This window comes from Buteo buteo, chromosome 14 (assembly GCF_964188355.1).
Source record: "Buteo buteo chromosome 14, bButBut1.hap1.1, whole genome shotgun sequence".
Taxonomy (NCBI): domain Eukaryota; kingdom Metazoa; phylum Chordata; class Aves; order Accipitriformes; family Accipitridae; genus Buteo; species Buteo buteo.
The window spans coordinates 8,248,132-8,268,954 of NC_134184.1; the positions used below are offsets into that span (position 1 = coordinate 8,248,132).

The 20,823-nt window shown below is 36.8% G+C and overlaps 1 protein-coding gene across 1 annotated transcript in view; it reads right to left on the reverse strand.

The window, feature by feature from the left end:
• The window catches only part of GPC5 (glypican 5), a 754,872-nt gene that overhangs the window by 468,271 nt on the left and 265,778 nt on the right, over positions 1–20,823 (reverse strand). The window contains 1 exon segment of the mRNA XM_075045978.1: positions 8,413–8,533. Coding sequence (XP_074902079.1) covers positions 8,413–8,533 — 121 coding nt within the window.

The window sequence follows — 20,823 nt, forward strand, 5'->3', positions numbered from 1 at the left end:
ATAATGTTGTTTGTACTGCAAGTAGCTGAGGCTTGTATGCATCTCTACAAAGTCCAATTATTGTTCCACGTGATAAAAAGAGTATATGGTTCTTCAATCATAAGAAGAAAGACTTTACACAAATCCAGATCCCATTAGGCAGCACACTTGCAAGCTGAATTCCTAAACTCATTTCTAGTTGATTATATGCTAAGTGGCATGGTTGCCATTGCACAACAATTAATTCTCTAAATGGGAAGGCCAACAGCAAAAGTAATCTGCAATACCGCTCCCTAAAACAATCTCTACTGAAAGTATTTCAGAGACAAGCCAGTTGTTAAACTGGCATTCACTCAAAATTAAGTGCATTTCCTATAGCACTTTTCTTCTCCCTCCTCACAAGACAACACAGAGGTTAAATAAGTTATCCAATTAAAGGATTAAATTAGGCATTGACAGCTTCCTCTCCCTTTAATATCACTGAAATAGACAATAAATTTAAGGAGGTTTTTGCCTAAAATTTTTTGTAACACTGAAAAAGCACATATGCCCCCCCCCAAATCCCAAGCCATTTCAGACGAGAGATCCTTCCAAACTAATTAAAAATCTGGCAACGTATCCACTGTCACATGTTATGCAGTAAGTTGCATCCATCTATGCAACTAATGGGGTACTATCTCACTACAAAAAGAAGGGGTTTTCTATTCTCTGATGAAATTATAGAAGAAAGCAAAAATGTCCAGCCTTCACAGACTGACCCCTATGCTTCTGCGGAGCCCACCAAAGTTAATGAGAGGTTGAGTAAACACCATTGTGACTACGGCATCAGGGCCCTGAAGCCCTCTTGAGCTCTCTAGTCTGTTCTATTACGTATCAATATATGTATTTCCTTTCTTTTTTAAGTTGGGATTGGGAATTAAGGGCATCAGAAGCTCCTTTTCACTTTCAGAATTGCTACTACATCCATGGGGTTGGGGGACAAAACCACTTGTTTTCTTTGAGATCTAAAGCCAAAGTTGTGGGGAGTTTGAAAGAAAGTATTAAAAAATAAAAAAAAAAATCCATTTTTAAGAGAGCCAAGGAGCATAAATTATAAATAGGAAAAAATAATTTCCTTTCCACAGTTTTGCAAATAGTAAAGTAGATCAGATTTTCTAAAGTAAGCATCACAAAATCTGTGCCTCAGATCATATTGTTTGTCATAACTATAACTCTTGCAAAATCTCAAACCTCTCCGTCACTTAATATTGTACTTAAAAATGAGAAGGTAGAACAATGTTCCTGTTTTGCTAAGAAACCCTAACACAAGCAGTTTTTACCAGCTATAACAGCAAGCAATTTAGGTGCAAAATAGGCTTTTGTAGAGAGCATCTGCACCATAATGAATACTTCGGTTAGTGTCACTATCCACCTAAGTAGCTAGAAAAGGCTGTCTTGTTTTCTGTGCCACTGTTGTCTGCACTAAATGGGTAAGAATTGATAGTATCTCTCTTTTGCATCAATGAGTATGTTTTCTCACTGTGTATTGTGCAGTGCTTTATAAGCAATGGAATAAAAAAAAATTGCAAAAATACAAATGTTAGGGATTTTAATTTTTTTTTAATTAGCTCATCATTTAGTATTTTACACAAATTGGAACGTTAAACTTAGTTCCAGAAAGCTCCATACAATGTACACTCTTTTCCTTTTGTTATTCACATTAAGAAAAATCAAAAACTTTTAATTTAAGCACAAATCCTATCTAAAAAGATACTACACAAAAAAGAGGATCATTTGAGCTAAATGAATGGGACTCTGATTAGCTTTTAATAACTTTGGTAAGCTAGTTAGTGAAAAAACCAAAACAAACCAGGAAAAAGATTACTGAGTTTTCATTTAAATTACTGACAAAAAGGACTATGTGGCTGGTGACCTGTTCTAAATTTACACCCTCAACATCGCAACGCCTGGAGACACACAGGCTCAACTTCATGCTCTCCTTATCACTTTTTCCTTCTCTGCCTTCCACCTGTAAACCATATGTAGGTTTGAGTTTACACATAATTTTCCAGGACATATGATCATCTCAGAATGTTCATATAACTTTTAGTGGTTTGACTTATAAATACAGAAAGACCACCTTCGTGAGCAACAAAAAGGGCATATACCTTCACTATCATCACAGACCTGCGAAGAAAGCCTTTTCACTCTCACGAGATACAAAAGCATCAGCAATCCTGCACTCTAATGTGTATTTTTGAGGTTAGAAGTTGAAGTGTATTTTAAAAGGAGGAGTGTGAAACTCAGAAAATAATTTCCCATCTGATTTCTAGCTGTTTAATATCTTTACAGAAATTATGCCAATATCTTACATGCAACAGTAATACTCAAGTATTTAACATCTTCGGCACCAGCTAGCAGTCAGAGGGAGCTGAAGACAATACAGTGTGTAAGCCAGCTCTCTGTAGATGTGCCAAAAGACAGGAACAGCTCACACAACAAATATGAAATAGGCTTCTCTGTCAAGTAGGAATATCCTAATATGACACGTCACTCTAATACTCTGCTATCATGCCTTGCCAAAGATGGAATTTGTCCAAGAGATTGATTTCAAAAAGACAGGAACATTGTATTAATTCCAGAAATAAAACAAAAGAAGGAGCCAACACATCAAATATGAAAGGGACAGCCAACAAATCACTGGGGAAAAAATTAACATAATCAAGATACTGAGCTATTCTGTACCTGCAGGATTGTTCTAACTTGGAAAGAAACTAAAAAGTGAAAAAGGCAGTAAAAATGAAATCTAAAGCCAAATTAACATTTAGATATGCATTTGTAATATGAAAAACAAAACAAAAATTGTGAGGCAGTCTTTCCCATTGCAACAAAAATAATAAATAGGCAGTTTAGGACCAAACACAGCTAAAACCAATTCTAACACCAGTGAATGCTGAATGGCTGTTGCACAAAGTGCACTGAAATTTTACTTCCCAATTACCTCTGTGGGAGACCTGTTATTGAACGGTGCAAAGTGCAGGATACAATGTATCAACAAAAAAAAAAAAAAAAAAACATTTAAGAAGAGAAAGAAAAGAAAAACATTTTGAAAGTGAGTCTCCACCAGTGTGTTACTGAAGAGTGTATCAAAGTAAGGCCCAACATATAGGATGTACTCTTGCAAATTCACTCATTCTATGAAAAATAACTGCATTTCAGTCATCAACAGAGTCATCAGAATGTATAATTTGTTAAATTTATACAGCAGTTTGAACTACTCTTAAGAGGCAGAGGGATTTTACCTATTAGATTACCATAACACTAAAAAGGGCACAAACTTGATATGAGTGATCAAAGGGAAACACAACTGCAAGTGCCACATCTTGCATATGAATAATTTAGAAACATGGTTCTTTGTATGTGCAGATGAGGACTTAGGTAATGTATTCCATCACCATTCCCAGTATGTACTTGTAGAGCTCTTATGAAAACATTTATTACTTTGCCTGTGTTGTGGTACATTGATAAAAGCTTTAAAAAACACAGCTGTAAAGTTGAGTTGTTAGTATGACAAATCAAGTGTCAAAACAAAATCTCACCTCACTGTTTTTGTAACCTTTTTGAGCTAGGTAAATGGGTAAATGAAGGCACAGTGAAACACAGTGCTTACCACACCATAATAATGACCAGTAGTAAAGGAAAAATTAGATTGTCACCTACATTTAATGTCTTATGAAGTAGTAGCAGCCTCTGTTCACTTAAAGGATGTAGACCTCACTTCCATTAGTGACAGTTATCAGCCCTTTGCAGAGAAAGTAAATATCATTCCATGTATATCAGCTAGCAGTCCAGTGGTATAGCAGTATAAGATGGGATCCCTTCCAAATAAGTTGAGGCACATCTTTTGCTGCACCTCAAAATAGGAAATCTTTTACCCTAATAGATTTCCAGTATAGTCAATAGAGTGGCAGGTGCCTCTGGAGATCTCCAGAGGGAGATTTGGTCTGCGTAACTCAGACAGACAGACATTGGGTATTTTCTACTATGGCAGGATTTCCTAAAATTAGGAAGTCTTTATTTCACCTGTAAATACGAGCTCCAAGTAATGTCTATTATTTTCAAAAGCAGTATCTTTTTGAGATTGTCTCTGAAAGAAGAAATACATTGAAATGAACAAGGTCCAATTGCCTGTAATCACAGCACCAAACTATCACACTTACTTCATAATCTCAGTATTTGCACTTGCAGGAAAGATAAATTAATCATGTTTTTAAATTATAGGGGAAGAAAGAAAAATAATTACAATTATTATTGCTGCCATATGCAACTGACTTTGCTTATCATGATTGTCTATTAGAGTGATAGTTGCAGACTGCAGTACATAAGAGACTATGCACTGAACCCATTATTTGCCTACTGTGAAGATAAATGAATGAAGAAGAGCCCATCATTTAAAGCTCTCCAAAACACCAGTCTGTACCAGTAAGGATTTTATAAAAGAAGGTGACTTTGTCAAGCCGTTTTTAGCACTGACTCGTTCAGCAGAGTTCATGTTAGTTCCTCTAATTGCACTTTGTTGCTGTGAATACAAACCTGTGGAGTCCAGAGCACAGATTATAGCAGTCAGGGTCCAAAGGAATCAAAAAGTTCTATTGATTTTTGGTAAATCCACTATTTACAGAAAGAGGAGGAGGATTACTATGAGCCGCTCACAAAGGAGAAGTGTCCAGAAACCACAGCCTGCCAGGAAGAGATACTGTCACTTTTGCAACAAGTTTGATGTCAGTGGTTTAAAGTTTTGAATAGAATAGTACTATAAAACAGAGTATATTTAAACATTGTATGTTTACATATTTTACAGCCAATTCTTTCCTTGGGATTTTTATGCACTTGTGTATCTACCTTGCAAGAAAAGAGGAGATACTAGGAGACATCTGTTCTTTTCTGCATGCAGGGCAGAATGGTCTTTGATCCCTTTCTTACGTACACGTTAAAGATGAGCAGGAAGGGATCTTTAAGATATCTGTTCTTCTTTTGCTATTTGATAGTATTTGTCATTTGTACAATAAATATGTACAGTCTGATTTTCTGAGAGCTCACTGGACCCTCCCTTAAATGGGCTCTCCCTTCACATCTTGGAATATTCACTTCCTTCTTGCCCTTGTGCTGGGATTCTTCAAAGTAAGAAGGGAAAGTTAGTGTAATCAATGAGAAAAGGGGTCATCTGCTTTGATGACAAAGAGGAAAGAAGGTTTCAGAAAACACTGAAGCTTTCTAACACAGTTTTTCTACCATGGATTTACTAGAGAGAATTACTTTTTCTGGTCTGGAAGGACAAAATGCAATCAGGGTATATTTTTCAATCTGATTTAAGTGATGTATTCTAAATGCAAAACTGGTTATCCTCTTCAAATTAGTCCTTCTGTAGTTTAATCATCTTTTTTTTTAAACTACTAGAAAATAATATATAATCATAAAATGAGATTTTTATGAAGAGCTCCCCAAATGTATGTATATATAAATATTTGTATATGCTAAATATTTCTCTTTAGAAAATGATACAGTTCTAGTTCATGTGTTCAAACTGACAACCTCTTGAAAAGGGCTCAGAAACATGACACAAGGATTAAATCCTTCAGACCAGACACCTAACTGCAGGTGTCTACAGTGTAGATGCCAACACGTGGGCAATGTATCCAAACTCCTTTTATATTGTGCAAGACTAAAGAACTACTGTTCTTATCCTGAAGCACACATTTACATATGGCCATATGAACAGCTCTCTAAGATCCATGGACTAGGTCTACATATAAGGGAAGCTTAAACATCTAAATGCAGGTGTCCAATTAAAGAACTGAATTCCACCCCTGCTGCAAACAAATGCCACAGGTTATCAGTGATTAAATTACATGTCAGTGCATGTCACCATTTTTACTGTGAAAAGTACCAGAAACAAAGCTTCTGATTCTTTGCCACATACTGATATTTACAAAGTGGTAATTTACAAACTGTTCAGTCCTGAAGGCTGTGGAACCATGACAGGCTGTACAAGCAAAAGAAAATCAGGCTATACTTACCACTGATCACAGTCAGAGCTCTGTGTGTTGAGAAGGAAGGACCATATCATATCATATCATGACATCAGGAGACAGAGAGAAATGTTACTTCGATATCCTGCATCTTGAAATGTTTAAAAGCTGATGTGAAAAGTCATATAAACCTGAATTACCACTCATTTCCTTTCTCCTAATACAGAGAGCAAATGGCTACATACAAAACACAATTAAATAACAAAAATGTACTTGTTTAGCAAGCAAGGTTACAGCAACATGGAATTTATATAAAAATATATATAGTTTCCTCGATAAATAGCAAGTTATATATCACCCTGCCAATCTGTGTCACCTTAAAGCTACATTAAAGTATATAAACTTTTTCAGAACTAATCATTCCTGAAATCTGTAAAACAGGACAAATACAATTTCTTTTCTACTAAATTGGCTATTTAAACTTTTGCAGTGCAGTAACACTGCTTGAATAGAGTGCTAGACTTCAGTATGACTCCGTCTATCTCTGAGGCAACACCACAATCCATTAAGCTCCCCTTATTTAATCTGTCTGTCATAAGCTTAATACGTGATTCATCCTTTTGATATCACAAAGGATGAAAAGGTGATCTTTTGTATGTGTATCTCTAATTTACGCTCCCCATCCTCCTTTCCCAAGCAGTAAATGGTAAAGAAAAAAGCTTTTTCTGCAGTTTCTTCAGCCCTTTTATCTGAGGAAAAGCAGTTATATGTCGGGTCTCTAAGGAATTTGATGCTCTCTTTATCCCCTGACCCTATTTCCATACTCAGAGCTGCAGGAAAGGAAACTATCCCATAGAAAGATAACATATTTGGAGGCTAGTAAGACTTGCAGTATGTAAATTATATGTCCTTCTCCCCAAGACCCACTCTAGTCTTTTGGGACAAGGGCAAATAAGCTCTCAAAATGAAATACCTTATAATGGAATTGTTCTATTCCACTCTTTTAGATCCTCACTTGAGGAGGAAATGACACAACTCCTAGTCTCTAGAGGAAAACAACACAATAAACTATACAGTGCAGATTTAATATCAAAGAAGGAGGGCATTCCTGATAGATGAAAGACCTTGAGACTAATCCAGTAAAATTTGCAATGTTTTTCTTTGCACATTAATTTGTAGTTCTTAATTAAGTCATAGCATCTCTTCGGAGGGAAAATTGTATTCATTTTCTCACCATTGTAACCACCATTTTAATAAAGAAAGACAAAAGCATGCTGAAACTGGAAGGCTATGAAAGATACTTCTTTTAAGGAGGAAGGAATAATGATTGCCTTTGAGTTTAAATCTGGATGCCACTTCTCCCAGAAAACAACCCTACTTACAGAAAAGAAATTTTGGGGTTTTTTTTTTCTATTTCACCACTCTCTTTTGTTATCAGAGAAGAGTTATTTTTCACAAATAGAGAAATAAGAACCAAGAGAGTTTATCATTAAGCTATCAGTAATATTTCAATTCCAGAAACCATTTGGGAAACTGTATTTAAAAGCTGCCAAGAAGATGGAGAAACAAAATTAAAGCAAGTCCTTAGATGGAACTAAATGTACTAGGCAAGGAAGAGCTGTCTAATATCTCTAATTCTCATGTCTGGGGAATGAGGTAGAGAAGTGGAGTGGAGATCATAAAGGTGCCAAGCTTGCATGCCCTCCCTAAGTAGCCTCTCCTTTTACAGACGACAGGATACTGGGTTAGATGGGTCACTGAGAAGAAATGCCAATAGAACATTTCTTACCACTGAGTCTTCAGATCAGTGGAAACATAAATGTTTAAACTGAAATAGAGAGTTGTCAGCAAAATAACGGTTGGTTTCAATAGAATCAGGTTTTTGTCCTGTAGTTCTGGCTATCTGTGCATAGCCTTAAATTTAGTGACTGACAGATATGTACATCAGGTAATGAACACCAACTCCTTTAGCAAGCATGCTATTCTTGTTCAAACTTCCTAGTTTTTCTATCTGGCATCTAAACAAAAAACCCTGCAGCAAGACTAGTTAAGAAAGAACGTAGATTTAGTAGAGGGAAGAGGGAAATTATGTTTTATTGTGGTTTAAACATATGCACCCAGTTTATATCCCTAAATTATACTGTTTGTGTTTCTGTACATGTACTGCAATGCCGAGTTGTGGTACTCGCAGGTACAGATGGCCTAGCTGCCAGAGTCAGACCTCCTACACTTATCTACCATATGCAAACCTTTTAACTAAATCATTTTTAATAATTGAAGTGAGACAGAGAGCAAGTAGTGTTTTGCTCTTGACGTGCACTGAGCAGTAACCTGAATTAACAACTAACCTTTAATGTACAGTAAATTAATACTTTCACTACTAGTCTTTAGTACTACACTGTATCTATAGGTAAAAGCAGCTTACCTGAATAACATGTTTCAGCTTGTCAATAATTTGACTTATTACAGGATCTGCTCCCTTCACTTTTATTTCTGGATTTGCAGACTGAGCATTGATTCCACTGCCAAACGCATGATGAGTATAGCTAGTTTAATACACAAACACACACACATACTTTAGTAAGTTATTCTGCTCTCAGAGAGTCATCTTCTAGTTCGTATTAACTCTCATGGCACCAACATCCACTTTAATGAGATGCATTAATTTTGTGCACATATTTTTCACAGAAAAGAAATACAGCATAATGTAATTACTACATTCCACAAAGTTGTATTATTTATTACAGCTTTAATTTTACTACAAACTTTAAAAAGAAAAAGAGTTATCTACAGTTTCAAACAAGAAACATTCAGCCCTATGTCTGGGGTTTTTTATGTGTGCAAAGACTGTCCTCCATTTTGGTTTTGCTAAATACAAACTACATGGTGACTGCCTAAATGTATGACATTTCAGGTTTTTAAAACAAACTCCAGATTCCACACACACTATGTTCAGAACTATACCTGAAGTTTCCTAGTGTTTTTGTGGATGCACATGCAGACAGAATATTGCAGGACAACAGCCAAGTTGTGCATAAATTATTTAGCATTATGTAACTGATATAAGTAGAGTAGGTAGAAATTTACTTAATAGATAGATATGTAAAAAAGAATCAATGGAAACCAGATATATGGTCGTTCAAGAAAGAACTTCTGTAGTAAGTAGAACATTGTTTCTAATATATCAAAATTCAAAATACAGTGACTAAAATTAAACACCTAGCAGAATTCTGTGGCTTATTAAGATGTAATTCTTCATTCAACTTCCCATGTTATATGTAATACTCAAATTGTGCAAGAAAAACTGAATATCTACCTTCTCATCACAGATACTGTACATTGTGCAAATACCCTCCATATGTTAGGTTTCATCTGCATACCCTACAAGAGGATAGCTCTATATATCTCTGTCTCAAAAATATTTTGCCAGCTGTTATGCTGTAAGAAAAAGAAAGGAAAGAACCCTATCAGGAATGGAGTAAAGAAATGCCTAATTCCTGCCTATTAGATCTGCATATGAGCATAGACAACAGAGCATATTCAAATTTTGCATGATCTGTTTTATGAAAAACATTGCAGGTCCTCTTAGCTCTGCAGAAAACCTTCCATGTATGCTAAACAATGAACACTGTTCATTAAAACAAGGTTGCCACATAACAACAATATTTTTGTTTTTATCTTTGCTTAAATATCACCTCAAGTGAGACTGAAGATATTCCTAAGAAAGCATACCCAGACACAGATGCCATTCCTAGAATTACATTGGCCGTGCTTATAGGTATAAATTAACCCTGTCATATAAAATGACTCTAAGTTTTCCATAGGTCCCAGAGAGTGCAATTTGCCTTCTATGTGTGTGACAAAAATTAGTAACTCCTTCAGGCATTACAAGAAGACACTTTTTGGACTACATGTTCTGCAAAATGCTTCAAAAGCGAACTAATTCTAAGGCTCAGCAAAATTTTCCCAGACTTTTAAGGATCCAGCAGTCTTTCATCACTTAAGTCCTTTAAAGCATTCGGCTTCACACAGTAAGTACTAAAATTCTAGACCTGCTACATACAGTTCTGCATGTGCTATTTAGGCCAAGTGTACTCTCTATTTCTCCTGCAAGCAATCAAGTACACTGGAAGCAGATATAATATCAAATTTAAATTCAATTATGCATCAAGATATCACAGCAATGATAACCTAGGATTAGTCACAAGTTAAAGATTTCAGCTTTATTCATTCTTCATTTGAGAAAATATAGTCAGCTGTATCCAATATTCAGGACACACTGTATCAGATAAAGGTAAATACTAAAAATAATAAGCTCATTACTAAAAGCCATTATGGAACCCTTTGCTGATTCACTAGCCATACTATTACTTGGAATGGATGTTAATGCTGCACAATCAGGACAGCAAAGCTTAATGTACTTAATGTAGTTCACTGGAACATGGTAGTTGAAATGAGTTTAAAAAAAAATCTTCATAGCACTGTTGAATACATTGAATATATGAATGGCTCATATTCTTCAAAGTGGTATTTTGGTTTATAGCAGACAGCTTTTTGTGCTGTTTTGTAGTGATAGGGCAATTTGCCAGCTTGTAGTGATGGAGTAAAGCTTTTTACAGGGGTGTGTACAAAATCTGCAGCCTGCCTGCTAGACTCGAGGGAACGTTTAACACAGCAATTTCAGTAGGGCTGACAAATCTTCTGGTAGCTTCTAAGGAAAAAAAAAACCCCAAACCTAGAAACATTCTCCAAGGTTTTCCTCAAAAATCCTTCTTTCACAGTCATTTGTCTAAATCAAAATAGATAATTCAATATGGAATTCATTCCTTCCTTTCCCTTTCCAGCTGAACAATACTGCACTCACCAGATGGACAACTGGTTTAACTTAACACACTGGTTTAATGCAACACAGCAATTTCTCTTCATACTGTAACACTATAAAAAAAAAAATCTTAAAGGTTATTGCTATCCTTTCTACACACTGCTCTCATTTTCTGTTTCACAGCATGCAAAACCTATGTTCTCACTTTCTGTCACTCAGATTTCTTCAATTAACACCTTTTTCCAAATGCTGCAAGCCCAACTATTACACATTTGCCAGTGAACTACATAACTATGTGAAAAAGATTATACTTTCTCTTTTTTTAATTCAATCAATGATACTCAGTTGTCTAATTATGCAGGAAGAAATAAACCATACACAAGTTGAGACTTGGGTAGGCTACAATTTTATTAATTTAGCTCATCTGGGAATCATCTGGCAATGACTCGTTCAAAGCTGACCATCATTTCTTTTTCAGCTATTTCCACAATGAAATCCACACCCTTGCACAGCTGGTATTTACCGCAGTACTAAATCTCTTCTTTCACGTGAGGGAAAGTAGCTGGGAAAGTAATACTGTCTTGTCAGTGGACCAGATACTAGGAGTTTCAGTTGTGTTCCTCAACGTCTTTAGAGCTGTCATCCTCTAAATTCCTCTTCAGCTGTGGTTCATAAGGAATAATTGGATTTACTTACCAGTAAAAAGTGTTAGCAATTAATTTGGTTGTCTCGCTCGCACTTCTAGTCATTCTGTTACAGAATCACAGAATGGTTTGGGTTGGAAGGGACCTTTAAAGATCATCTAGTCCAGCCTGCCCACCATGGGCAGGGACACCTTCGACCAGACCAGGTTGCTCAAAGCCCCATCCAACCTGGCCTTGAACACTGCCAGGGATGTGGCATCCATGTTCTTTTCATATTCTCTGAAAGGCAAAATACATATCCTCTCCATGTAGAGGAGGTCTATTATCTAATATTAAAATTTCTTTCTAGGCAATGAATGATTCTCCTTTCTCACGTAAAAAATATACCCTTTTTTCTGATTTACATATTTTCAAAATCGTCAACCCTGTGTGGCCCAACAGCTCTTTGCCATTTTGGGTTTGAAGCTTCAAGTTATCCCAGAAGCACGTCCATAATCCCTTTGAATGTTCTCTCAGTTCTCATGATTAAGGCAATTCTTATACAAAGTCCAGATATTCTTACCCAGTAATACTGCCTGTAGCAAATATCACTCAACCTTCACCTCTTTTGCTCACTTTGGTGAGAAAAACATTGCTGCACAGAAAGCAGATGTACAGTGTGAGTGGGCATGCTCTAGTCTGGGAATACCCCTGTCCGTTCTTCTGCCTGCCCTCGCAGCTTTGTAAAGAAAAAAAGTTTGGTAAGCATTTTCTTCTTTTACTGTCACTACCAGGCTACTTTTCCTTCCCTTCAGGAAGGAAATCCACTCAGTCACTTACATGTCGAAGAACCTACTCGCATTAGTTACCCAAACTGCATCCTTGCTGACTGCTCAGAGGTGGGGTTTGCTTTTTCCAGTTGAGAGTGGGGAAGGATAAGAAGCTGAAGCAGAGGCGACATGTGCATTGAAGCAATGACAAGCAGCCCACTAGTGCTTGATAACACCACAACTTTAAGTCTATTAGCACTGAATGACTATTAGATCATTAGGAATTGGTAGTAACAACCTCCATGTTACTTGTCCTTACTTGCTCTGAGCTGTTTAGCACCTTTCTTTCTACCTTCTTTCTCATTCCTGACCTTTCTCTCACCCACAGCCAGCATGATCCTTTCCAGGGCTGACAGAAGAAGTGAATTTCTGATTCCCCCTGCCTATGGGCCTCCTCACCCTCCACAACAACGTTCCCAAGCAGAACAGAGCGCTTCTCTACCTAAAACCTTCACAAATGCACTGCTGTCCCCAAAGCAGTTCAAATCCTGTTCTGTGACAAATGACACATTTCAGCCCATCCTCCTGACATTTTTGTCTGTTACTGGCCCCAGCAGACCCCAAATAACACACAAGATTACATCCACAGAAAAAACTTTGGGTCCAGGACTGGTATAATCACTACTCATTTCAGAGGCTTCTGGTTTATCCTTAGGTCTACTGAATGTTTACCACTTTCCCCCGTTTGACTCTTAAAGGAGTTGCTACTTCTCCTTCTCTCTCCAGAAATCGTTATGCTTTTGAAGTGCTGGTTTAGTCAAGCTTTGTAAAGCTTTACTCCCTCAAGAGTTTTTAATTTTATATTCAGGGAGAATCCCATCTTGAAATTAATCCTCCACATTCTGGATGCCAATTTTCACCCAGGAAGATACCTTGTAAAGCATCACCTATAGAAAATAAAGAGTTAAATGACAAAAATTAAGATTCATTTGGATGGAACAAAAAGAGTGCAATCCCATTTGGAAGAATGGTTTTCCCCAAACGTATTGGATTTGTGTGACAAGGTTTTGGTAGTGGAGGGGCTACAGGGGTACCTTCTGTGAGAAGCTGCTAGAAGCTTCCCCCATGTCTGACAGAGCCAACGCCAGCTGGCTTCAAGATGGACCTGCTGATAGCCAAAGTTGAGCCCATCAGTGATGGTGGTAGTGCCTCTGGGAAAACAAAGGGGGAATAAAGTTGCTGCAGCACAGAAACTGCAGCCAGAGAGAGGAGTGAGAACATGTGAGAAAAACAGCCCTGCAGACCCCCAGGTCAGTGCAGAAGGAGGAGGAGGAGATGCTCCAGGCGCCGGAGCAGAGATTCCCCTGCAGCCTGTGGGGAAGACCATGGTGAGGCAGGCTGTCCCCCTGCAGTCCAGGGAGGTCCACGGGGGAGCAGATCTCCACCTGCAGCCCAGGGAGGACCCTACGCCGGAGCAGGGGGATGCCCGAAGGAGGCTGTGACCCCGTGGGAAGCCCGCGCTGGAGCAGGTTTTCTGGCAGGACTTGTGACCCCGTGGGGGACCCACGCTGGAGCAGTCTGTGCCTGAAGGACTGCAGCCCATGGGAAGGACTCACGTTGGAGAAGTTCGTGGAGGACTGTCTCCTGTGCAAGGTACCCCACGCTGGAGCAGGGGAAGAGTGTGAGGAGGAAGGAGTGGCAGAGACCATGCATAATGAACTGACCACAACCCCCATTCCCCATCCCTCTGTGCCACTCGGGGGGAGGAGGTAGGGAAGCCAGGAGTGAAGTTGAGCCTGGGAAGAAGGGAGGGGTGGGCAGAAGGTTTTTTAAGACTTGGTTTTATTTCTCATTATCCTACTCTGATTGATTGTTAATAAATTAAATTAATTTCCCCAAGTCAAGTCTGTTTTGCCCGAGATGGTAACTGCTGAGTGATCTCCCTGTTCTTATCCTGACACATGAGCCTTTTATCCTATTTTTCTCCCCTGTCCAGTTGAGGAGGGGGAGCGATAGAGTGGCTTGGTGGGCACCTGGTGTCGAAATTTCACAATATTGTCTTTGTGTTCACAGCAAAAATGATGAACAACATTTTTCATATGATGTTGCATTGCTAAATGATGGTGGTCTCAGTATAGAGCCCCCAAATGTGAATACACTCAACATACTAAGGTAAATAAATGCATATGTTTGCATTTTTTTCCTGTTATTAGAAATTCTAACCCATATTAAATTTGTTTTCAGTGCAAGGTGATCTGACTTTGATCAATTGACATTAAAAACTATCATTTAACTTTGAGTCTTTTGTAATTACAGGCTCTGAGAAATCACAAGGCAGGTTGAAAACACTTTTTCTTTCTTCAGGTGTACAAGGCATTGATAGAACCTTATGAAGTATTGCTTTATCGATCCTTATCAGAAAAGTAAGATTATGGAAGTCAACCTCTTTTTGTTTAATCTGCTCTTTTGCTGCCTGAATTGATATCTTTTGCATACAAAAATTATAAACTTACTTGTATGTTGTTTTATTTTCCACATATCATTGTGTTTAATTAACAAATGTCTATAAATCTAACATCTTCAAACATTCTAATGTGAACTAAATGATCTGTCAGAGCTGAATGGGCTATTGGGAATATGAGCATGGTACACAAAATTTCATCCCCACAGACTTACATTTACATGCAAAATATGTTTCCCTTTAGTTGAGGGAAAAATATAAAAATCTCAGACTCTTGGTTTGAGAGACTTCATTCATTATAAAGTTTTAATACAGCATTAATCACTTTCTGTTTCTTTTACTCCTAATGTACAAGTAATGGAAAAAACATTTTAAGGATCCCCACAGAGGTAGCCTGACTTGAGCAAGTGTTGCTCGAATTTGAATCCTGAGGAAAAAAAAAAATGACGAATTTCTTGCTAGAGAAGTAATACACCCGCCATCTGTGCTCATTTCTGTACAAGCATGGTAATGTATCACATCACTTTAATAGGCAGACTTGGTCCCCAAGTACTATTCATTTTCATCAACACTAGGAAAAAAACCAAGCACCAATGTATTTGTATTCTATAAACATGTTTTAAAGTGATGAATAACAAGGTGCCCATTTTCTGAGCTCAATATATGAATATTCATATAAATTTCCTATTACTCTCTATTGTATCTATAAATACCGTTGGTGGGTTTTACATTTGATTGTATTAATATCTCTGTTAAAAGAGAAGATCGTGCTTTATTGGCTATCCCTGATTTCTTGGAAAAACATGCATGTTTTCCAAAATGGAGTTGGAAAAGCTATTAGAAGTAATGAACATATTAATTCTTGTAAGAAGCAGCCATTTTGGACATGGTGCTTAAGGCAGATCTGTACCTCTATATCCCTCCAACACAAATAATCTGTATTATATTGTGATGACAACAAATACTGATACATCATATTTATTGTCAACAACTGATCATGATTTTCCATTCCTTCACACTAGCTTTGTAGAGTAACATCAACATAGAATAGCTAAAATAGAGTAAGAAATCAATGTTAAAAATGGGTCTGAGCCATAAAGTTTTGATCTAGATCCAAACTTCTCCAGAGCTTAACTCCCAGCGCTAGTAGTGTTTTGTTTCAGACCTGTTACTCTTTAAATTTGCTGCTACTTATCATTATTGGCTGACATGCCACCAATGACAGGTTTGCAGGGGAACTGCACATCATCAAACACCACGGTGTCTTATTGTCTTTTTAGTGAAAATGATTGCTTTGAATAAAAACAAATTAACTCAGAGCCACTACAGACTTGAAGTTTCCTTTCATCATAGAACAGACTGTTAGAGAACTTGGGAAGTCTCTACAGATATTTCTAGAAAATTATGTTTCCACATGTCCTCATAATACTGAGAATTTCTGCAGACAAAAATGTAGTCACAGGTCAAGATAGTCACCTCCTCCAGTTACTGGCAAAAAAAATTAACATCAATAACAGTTTTTAATAATAAAATCCATTTATATATATTTACGCTCCTCCTTCACAAACTGGATTTCCTTGTTTGTATGTTCTAGTCTGGAAAAGTAGGCATTCATGTACTGGCATTGCTAAGGGATTTGTTTTGTTCAGCTTCTCATGTTAATTAAATTCTAAATTACTTCACAGCTTAGGCTGCTGGCACTTACAAGTTACAAGCAAGCACCTGTATTTATATAGTCTCACTGTGCTTAAGAATGGTAAGATAGCACAGTGTGCCCACTACATTTTGTTTTATTTCAAACTTGGGATATGATTGTTAATAACTCCTTCTCAGCTTGCTTGCTTGCTTTATGATTGCTGATAATTGCTGTTTTACACCTGCTATTGCTAGCATCTTCGTCACTGCTGGACATTTCAAAATTCTGGGTAACTGTTAATTGAGAAATTAACAATTACCTGAATACTAGTATAAAGTAAACATGTGTAGCAACAAATGAGTAAGAGTGTTTAGTGATGCAAATTTTAATTAACAAAGCTGAACAAATCAAAGAATCATTGCAATCATAAAAAATGCTTAGCTTGAACAGGTGTGTTTGTTGTTTTTGTCTAGTCTTACAAAGTTTTTTGAGAGTAAATATTGCCAAGTTAGCTTCAGAAAACTTGTCAAAAATATTTGACACCTAATTATCAGAGACAATATCTGTAGTAATTCTAGGACAGAATCCATTTTTCCTAGACATTTTCAATACTCCTTAATTGATCAACATTTATTTTAAAAGGAAATAAAATGTCTTTGAATTTTTCAATGAAAATTTATTTTTAGATCTGTAATTTGGTATACATTTGAAAAAAACTGATTGCATATACACTTGTTAAATTTACAGAAAATGTTAAGTGTGGAAAACAACTGAGTAAAAGGTGTGTTATTTGTGCTTCAGACAAAAATATGTTCCTGTAATCTTTAGGCTAAAACATGTCTAATAAAAGATTATTTTTGATCATTGACCAGGCCTGCCTTGTTAAAGGAAAAAATAGCAGGTCAGCCTTTGGGCTTTTCTATACTTGAAAACTAAGAGACATGTCTTTGCAATACTCCTTTTAAAACAGGTATTTCATTAAAAACTTGCTTATTTGGAACAAGGTTCATGGCAATAAGACAAATCACACTGAGTATGTAATAAAGTAACTATTATAGAGCCTTTTGGAATATCTCTTTTAATGAATTTTCAAGTGTGACCCAGACCTTTGTTATTTTGTACAGCACAAAATCTATCATCTCAATAATTTCCATTATGTTCTAATCCTTCAATTGCTCTTCTAAAGCTCAAAAAAACCTCCAACAATCCTTCATGATCTTAATTTGAACACCAAAATTTTTAAGAGGATTTTATAAATAGTGGTTGGAAGCCAGTTCATCATAGTTTTGATGTTAGCTGTGTCTTCCAAAAATAAGTTCTTAACTAGCAATAAGAAGTGCTAAAGGAATAACTAGATGTCCCAAAGGCTTCATTAGGCAGACAGGTCTCCCTCTGGAGACTTCCAAAGGCACCAAACTTCTCCAGTTGCTATGTATGGAACATGTATTTAGAAGGATTGTTTTACTAAGCATCTCAAACTCAGTACAGGATGTGTGTCTGTTAAGTAAGACTATCCTTTTTGCAAAGAATGCAACTTCTACTGAAGTGAAAACTACTAAAGATCAATGTTCTTCTTCAGAAGAAATGCTATAATCCACATGCTGAAAATTCATGTTTTGAAGCTTTCTTCTACCACAGCAAATAAATTCTGATCACACTTAAAGATTGATCAGTAGCACAGTTGTGAGGTACTCTTTCAAGTTAAAGTTATACAAAATGTTTTTAAAATACTATCTTTTCCTGCTGATTTTCCTTTTTCTTTTTCTTGGACATCATCTGAATGAAGTAGTCCACATTAACTTAAAGAATTCTAGAACAATTCTGCCCAAATGTTATCAAAGCTTAAATACATTTCCCTGTAAATGCTGTTATTTCCTACTGTAAAGAAAACTTCAATATCATGTTATCACCATCGGAGAATTTTGTTTTGTTTTGCTTCAAAACTTAATCATTACACTGCTTCAAAAGTTCAAGAACTTTTGAAGAATTCTCACTTGAAGGATACCATGGAAATGAGTCTTCTTGTCAGTTAATGGTAACCACTGTTAACAGTTATCTATGTGTATGTATCTCAGCAGTATGTTGCTAAATTCCAGAGAGACTATTCTTATATGTGATGCAAAAAGAACACCACAAAGAGCGAGACAGAACACCCCAGACAACAGCTCTGTTCTACCAAACAGAACTTAAACTCTGCAGAGCATCACACACACGCACTAGTGGGGGGAATTCCTCACTCTAACAATGTCCAAATTCTCCATGGAGGCAAAACAAAAAGCATCAGAGATGCAGCTACTATCAATCTGCAATGCACTTTAACAAATAAATGTGTTCTAGTAATTGCAAGCTCCGTTGAAGAGAAAAGAACTGAAGAGGAGCTTTGAGACAGATATTTCATTTAAACTAGGTGTCTTGGGTAAGTCACATGTTTAAAATTGAGAAAATAAATTCTTATTACATTAGAAAATAACTAAACAGCAGACATAGGAAAGCACACTAAATCTAGACAAATAAGGACAACTGTATCTCCTTCTTGTAGTATTCTTGAAATCTTCTTACAACCTTAATTCTACTGTACCTTCATTTAATGGCGCAAGGAAATGAGAGATATTAATTATCATAAACAAGCACATAAATGTTTACAGCAAATAGCAGGCAAAACAAAAGGAATTATCTTGGAAAAACAATTCAAACAACTTGGAAACACAAAGCTGTCAAGCCTAATTAAAATTGAGAAACCTGCTTCCCCTATAGGACACTAAAATATCTCATCTTGGAAATGGCAAAAGGGTCATGTAGCTATGGCTTTATGTAGGACACCAAACCGTGGAGACAGAAGTCTGACATTTCACATTTTGTCCAACGTAATGCTTCAGCGCACAAACCAATGTATCCTCTAGGGACTTGGAATGCACCTGATAATTTTGGGACTGATACCTGAAACAGTGCTGGCACAATTAATATTTATCTCACAGCCACATGGGGACTATGCCACTACAAATCATGTCAAAGGTGCACTCTCACAAGCCATTCTTTGTTATTGAGTGGTTTGTTTTTTCTGAGGTAATTTATGGAAAATTAGCACAAAATGACAGTTAAGTTATGGTGAAGGACTATCAAGCAGATAATAAACCTGAATATGATTATTGACAAAAGAAGAGAAGGTCATTCAGCAAATAAAGGTCAAATGAAGGAATCAAGCTAAGTTGCTGTGCAATGCCAAGATTGAAATGCTAGTTCAGCAAATTCACTGACATGAGCCACTCAATAGATCTTTTCCTGTTTATTCTAAACAGTGAAATTCCCTGTGGCAGTGAAGCTGCTTTTTACTAGCCCCTTCTGTTGTCAGAGTACACTTAGAGTTAGCAAAAGATTGGTAGATTAATAATAAATCAATGTAAGTGGCCAATCCATCTCTGTGGCTTTGGATTCATTGTATCTTCCTCATTTATCTAAATGTGCATGAATGACGATGCTGCAACTAGGAATCAATGACATGTATCTGACGCATGATGCTTTTCACCTTAAATGTTTTATGACAACTATGTGCTTAATATTGTGTGGGGTGGTGGGGTTTTTGGTTGTTGTTTTGGCGCGGGGTGGGGAGTTCTTCACAAATAAAACACTTTAATCTGTTCCCATTTTCAGTACTGTTAAATCCTAGAGAATATAACGTTATCTTGAAGAGATATAGGGTGCATCCAGTTTTACACTTACCAAAGCATGCTTATTTCATGTACATCTGTGTGGGAGGAAAATCAGTCCCCAGCTGTATTACTATACAATTTGGGTTGGTTTTATTTTTATACAAAAGGTATCAGGCATTTTACTGAAAAAGAGTTTTCTCAGCAACTAGAAGTTTGTTCAGCTAGTAACCCATAACTGTTTTCTTATTTCAAAGCTTTATTATTCACAGCACCTTTGCTGGATGCATCTGTATTACCTGATTTGCAAAATACCTGCATTGCCTCTTCTCAGAGCACAGTGAATAGCTCATGTGAAGAACAAATACAGAGTTATGGATCAGAAGCTCTACAGCTTGCTGTATTTTATTAAATAACAGAAACAAGCATTACAGTATAAAGCCAGTTATGTGCCAGTGTTACTTAATCTTTATGGGAAATTAAGCGCTTTCTAGAATGCTGTATTTTACCAACTGCAGTTGAGTAAAGGTTTCATTCTGTACTGGTCCTGAACCAGCCTAATACCAAGGTAAATATAGTTGCCTGAACCTTTGATGCTTTTCACCCTCTATGACAGGCATGATGGGTAATTTTTAAAGTATTTCAGGACACGTCACAGAATACAGGCTTTAAATAAAGTCATATTCAAAGACAGTGGCATATGCATGAAGAGCTCTAATTTCAGACACCACTCGTAGCAGAGTAATCAACTGAAGTATCTGGAGAAGGCTGAAGGGTAATCTGTGAAGCCACTGGGAAGGTATTTGAACTGGCCTATTGAGACATGTATCCTTCATTTCAAATTTTGTTAGACAAAATCATATCAGTACCACAAAAGCAT